At 42.4% G+C, this 4,008-nt stretch overlaps 1 protein-coding gene across 1 annotated transcript; it reads left to right on the forward strand.

The window, feature by feature from the left end:
- The first annotated feature begins 2,878 nt into the window (after positions 1-2,878).
- Positions 2,879-3,629, forward strand: Scp2d1 (SCP2 sterol-binding domain containing 1). Its single transcript, NM_001107785.1, has one exon. It carries the CDS (start codon positions 2,957-2,959, stop codon positions 3,425-3,427), a length of 471 nt encoding a protein of 156 aa, NP_001101255.1. The 5' UTR covers positions 2,879-2,956; the 3' UTR covers positions 3,428-3,629.
- The last annotated feature ends 379 nt before the right edge of the window (positions 3,630-4,008 follow it).

Raw genomic sequence — 4,008 nt, forward strand, 5'->3', positions numbered from 1 at the left:
AGCACCTTCCTCCCCTTAAATTGGAGTCCTTGAGTATTTTCACTCACATGGCCTACTGTCATTCTTGACAATTCATCTGACCTATTCCAGCACTTTTCAATGAACACAGTTTCCTCATTACTTTTCAGTCTGTGTGGACTTTAATTTTCCTCTTGCAAAAGAGCCAAGAACCCTGAAAATACCCGATCCAGACCACTGCTGAAAAGGGAATGAGTAAGCTGTGGTAATATGATAGGACATTATTTAGCACTAATAAAAAGAGCTATAGGGGTTGGGGATTTATTCAGTGGTAGAGCGCTTGCCTAGGAAGTGCAAGGCCCTATGTTCGGTCCCCAGCTCTGAAAAAAAAAAAAAGAACCAAAAAAAAAAAAAAAGAGCTATAAAGATGTGAAAAGAGGTAGAGGTTTTTAAAAAAAGTTTTATTATTAAGTATGTGTATGATGGGTCTGTTTATGTGTGGTTATATTCATGTGACTACAGGGAACAAGCTTAAATTTTATAGCTTTTAAAAATCACCTCTCTCTCTCTCTCTCTCTCTCTCTCTCTCTGTGTGTGTGTGTGTGTGTGTGTGTGTGTGTGTGTGTGTGTGTGTACCTGTGGAGGCCAGAGGAGAATTCCCTAACAGGTGACTATGAGCTCCATAACATGGATGCTCGAATCAAACTATCATCTTCTGAAAGAGATACATGATCTCTTAAGTGCTGAGCCATCTCTCCAGTCCAGGAGAAATCCTACGTATTTCATTTTTCATAAGAAAAAAAGGAATCCAAAAAGGCTACCTATGTATCTTTACAACTATATGAGATTCTAGAAGGGGCAAAACTATTGATAGTAGAAAGGTAAGTGGTCATCAGAGGTAAGTGGGATGGATAGAGAAAGGACTGTGACAGTATTCTGTATGATATTGCAAGGGTGAATACATGAAATTATGCATTTGGTAAAAATCCATGGAATGTTTGAAACCTAGAGAAACCTACTTGGAGCTGTGAATCTTAATTATCAATAATATATGAAAATTGATTCAGTAGTTATAGCAAATATACTACACTAATGCAAGGAACTGTTGGCAAGAGGAGAGAATACTTGAGAACCTTCTGTACTTTATGAAGCCTAGAACTGTCCTAAAGGGGGAAAAAGACAGTCTGAGAAGGCTGAGGCAAGAGGATTGAAAATTCAAGGCCTATCTAGGCTACAGAGTGAGTTCGAGTATAAAGTCAAAAAGGAAGTTTCAGATATACTTTGTTGGTGAGGCACTTGCCTCATTTGTGTGAACCCTGGGCACAATTCCTAGTACACTAAAAGAGCAAATAAATAAAAACCCTATTGAAAAATGTTCAGATTAAATGCTTTCTTGGTTTTCATTATATTATTCCCTAACTGTGCACTTGTTAATTGTAAACATTAACTGCAGGACACATGAAATGGCTTATATTTTCAAACCAGTGGGTTTCTAGCAGGTGTGTGAGTGGGCATATGGATCCTTTTCCTTGCCAGGTTTTATTTTCCCCTATGTCAAGTTTTAACGAGCTGTGGATTCCTTAGAGATCTTGTTAAAGGTAGACACTGTTATAGCAGGCCTTGGGTGTGGCCTTAGATTGTGTATTTCTAACTACTTCCCAGGGATGCTGCTGCTGGTGGTCAACAAATCCCATTTCCAGGAGCAACTGTGTAAACAAACCTGACTAGGTTTGTTGCCTGGCCCAGGTGAGGACCTTTCTATCATCTTAGCCAACTTCCAGCACTAATTCAAGACCTAACTTGACATGTGTATCTCTCATGTGGAAAGATTGCAGGTTCTTGTTGCCTAAGACATGGCTGTTTTCAGACTGAAGATTCTAGTCCCAAGGCCTGTTGGCAGTTTCAGATTATATTTTCTATATACAGATCAGCTAGAACCTCAGTGATGCCAGATAATAATTCCAAAACTCAGAGACTTCAAATGACTTTAATTTATTCCCACAGGTGAGCAGAGAGATTGCTATGTGGTAGATCAAAGTTAGGGTCCGTTGGATTTGTGCAAGGCCAGCTCCATGTCTCTTCCCTGTACTCACAACTGCCCAGGGGACAATATTCTAATGACCATGACAAAAGCACAAGTGTACAAATCCAATTACCTCCACATATTTTAAGACTCTGCTTATTTGATGTCACTAACATTGCACTGCCCACACCTGGTCTCATGGCCATGCCCAGCTCCAGAGTGGTGAGGCCATGTCCTCACTCACAGTGAAAGCCACTACAAGGCTGTGGATGAATAACTGTTTCAGCAGTGTGTAAGGTTGAGACCTACAATTTGTTCTGGCATATTCTTCAAACAAGGTGGAAGAATTCAACTCACAAAACCATCCCCTTAGAATTCATCACTATGGCTCAGAGCAGGGGCTGTGGTGATATAATTACCACTTGAGGCCAGCAGTGTCTTCTGCTTGGGGATATCTCTTTGTTTTTCCCTCTTTTTCCTTCTGTTTCCCCCTCTGCTAGTGAGTGGATAAACCCAAATCTATCACCAGGGTTTGTAACTTAGGAATTATGTACTTTTAAAGAAATTGAAATAACTGTTCTCTCAGCCAGTTCTTAACCTGGGGGAAGCCTGATTTGGAAAGATAGAGTTGTCCATGTCACCAACAAACATTCTGGGGCCAGGTTCCCTGATCTCCAAAGAAGGGTTCAGACCTTTGGCCTTGTAGCACCAAGGGTTCTAGTTGGTCTGGTGTGGTGGTGGTAGTATGTGTGTGTGGGGAGAGGGGGTGACATATTTCTGCCTCACAATAGGTTGTCTGAGTCTCCGCCCTATGTCCTATTGTAGGATTTATTTGACCAATGAGATTGCAGCACACACACCAGCCTCAGCCTGAGGCCTGAGTCTTACCTTTGATGTCACAATCTGGCCTGTAGCCATGAATGTGGCCACAGCTACTCACAGACCAGATGGCCAGGTCTAGAGGACTACAGTAAGATGTGGAAGAGAACTGATCCTCAAGCCAAGATCAAAGCAGGGGATAGGCCTCAGACTTGCCATTCTCTGGCTCTGGGATCGGCCACAGAGTCGGCACTGCCCCACCCTCTAGAACTGTCAGACTTCCAGAGCTTTTCAGTATTTGAGGACATTAGCCATCACATCAAAGAAGGAGGAGCCCAACTGGTAAAGAAAGTGAATGCCATCTTTCAGCTTGACATCACCAAAGATGGGAAGACCATTCTGCAGTGGACCATTGACCTCAAGAACGGTTCGGGGGACATGTACCTGGGATCAGCCCGGCTTCCTGCAGACACCATCTTCATCATCCCTGACACGGTCTTCACAGAGTTAGTTGTGGGTAAGATGAACCCACAGAAGGCTTTCCTGGCTGGCAAGTTTAAAGTGAGAGGCAAAGTTCTCCTTAGCCAGAAGCTGGAGAGGATCTTCAGAGAGTGGGCTAAATTTTAAGCATGGGGGAATGCCCAGGAAAGATCAAGACTTCTGGCGTATTATAACGTTGAGTAGCAATCACGCATTAACTGAAGATTAAAGGAAAAAATAGCCAATATTTTTACTCAAATTCTTCCTATTCAAGTTCGATTGATTTCCTGCTGATGTGTACATTTGCTGGGAGCTGGGATAGTAAAAAAGTGTTGGAGTGCAACACCTACAACCTTTGTCCTTTCATTTCCTTAGCTGTGTTTACACTTTCATATGCCAAGGTGAGGGCCGAATGGAGCTGAATGGATGGTTCTGGTGTTTGGACTTACGTGCTGGTAATTTTCTATACATATACTTATGTATGTATATTCTATGCATAGAACCCAGCAATAGAGGGATGGCATTCTTAGAGTAGTGTAACCTTTGACAGATTCAATGCCAGGGAAGTTGAAAGGTGAAAGATAGTCAAGATCAATAGTTCTAAGGATGGATCATGTAGCAGAATTGTCCAGAAGCCATAGTTCAAGTCCAGATGATGGGAACCTCGGTTTCTGCTCAGTGGGTCTGGCTTGGGGGAAATGTACATTTCTGCCATGTTTCCAGGCCAT

Source organism: Rattus norvegicus, chromosome 3 (assembly GCF_036323735.1).
Source record: "Rattus norvegicus strain BN/NHsdMcwi chromosome 3, GRCr8, whole genome shotgun sequence".
Taxonomy (NCBI): domain Eukaryota; kingdom Metazoa; phylum Chordata; class Mammalia; order Rodentia; family Muridae; genus Rattus; species Rattus norvegicus.

What these genes read in the sequence shown, in the direction of transcription:
- Scp2d1 (NM_001107785.1), top strand. Translation starts at nt 2,957, where the DNA reads ATGTGGAAGAGAACTGATCCTCAAGCCAAGATCAAAGCAGGGGATAGG.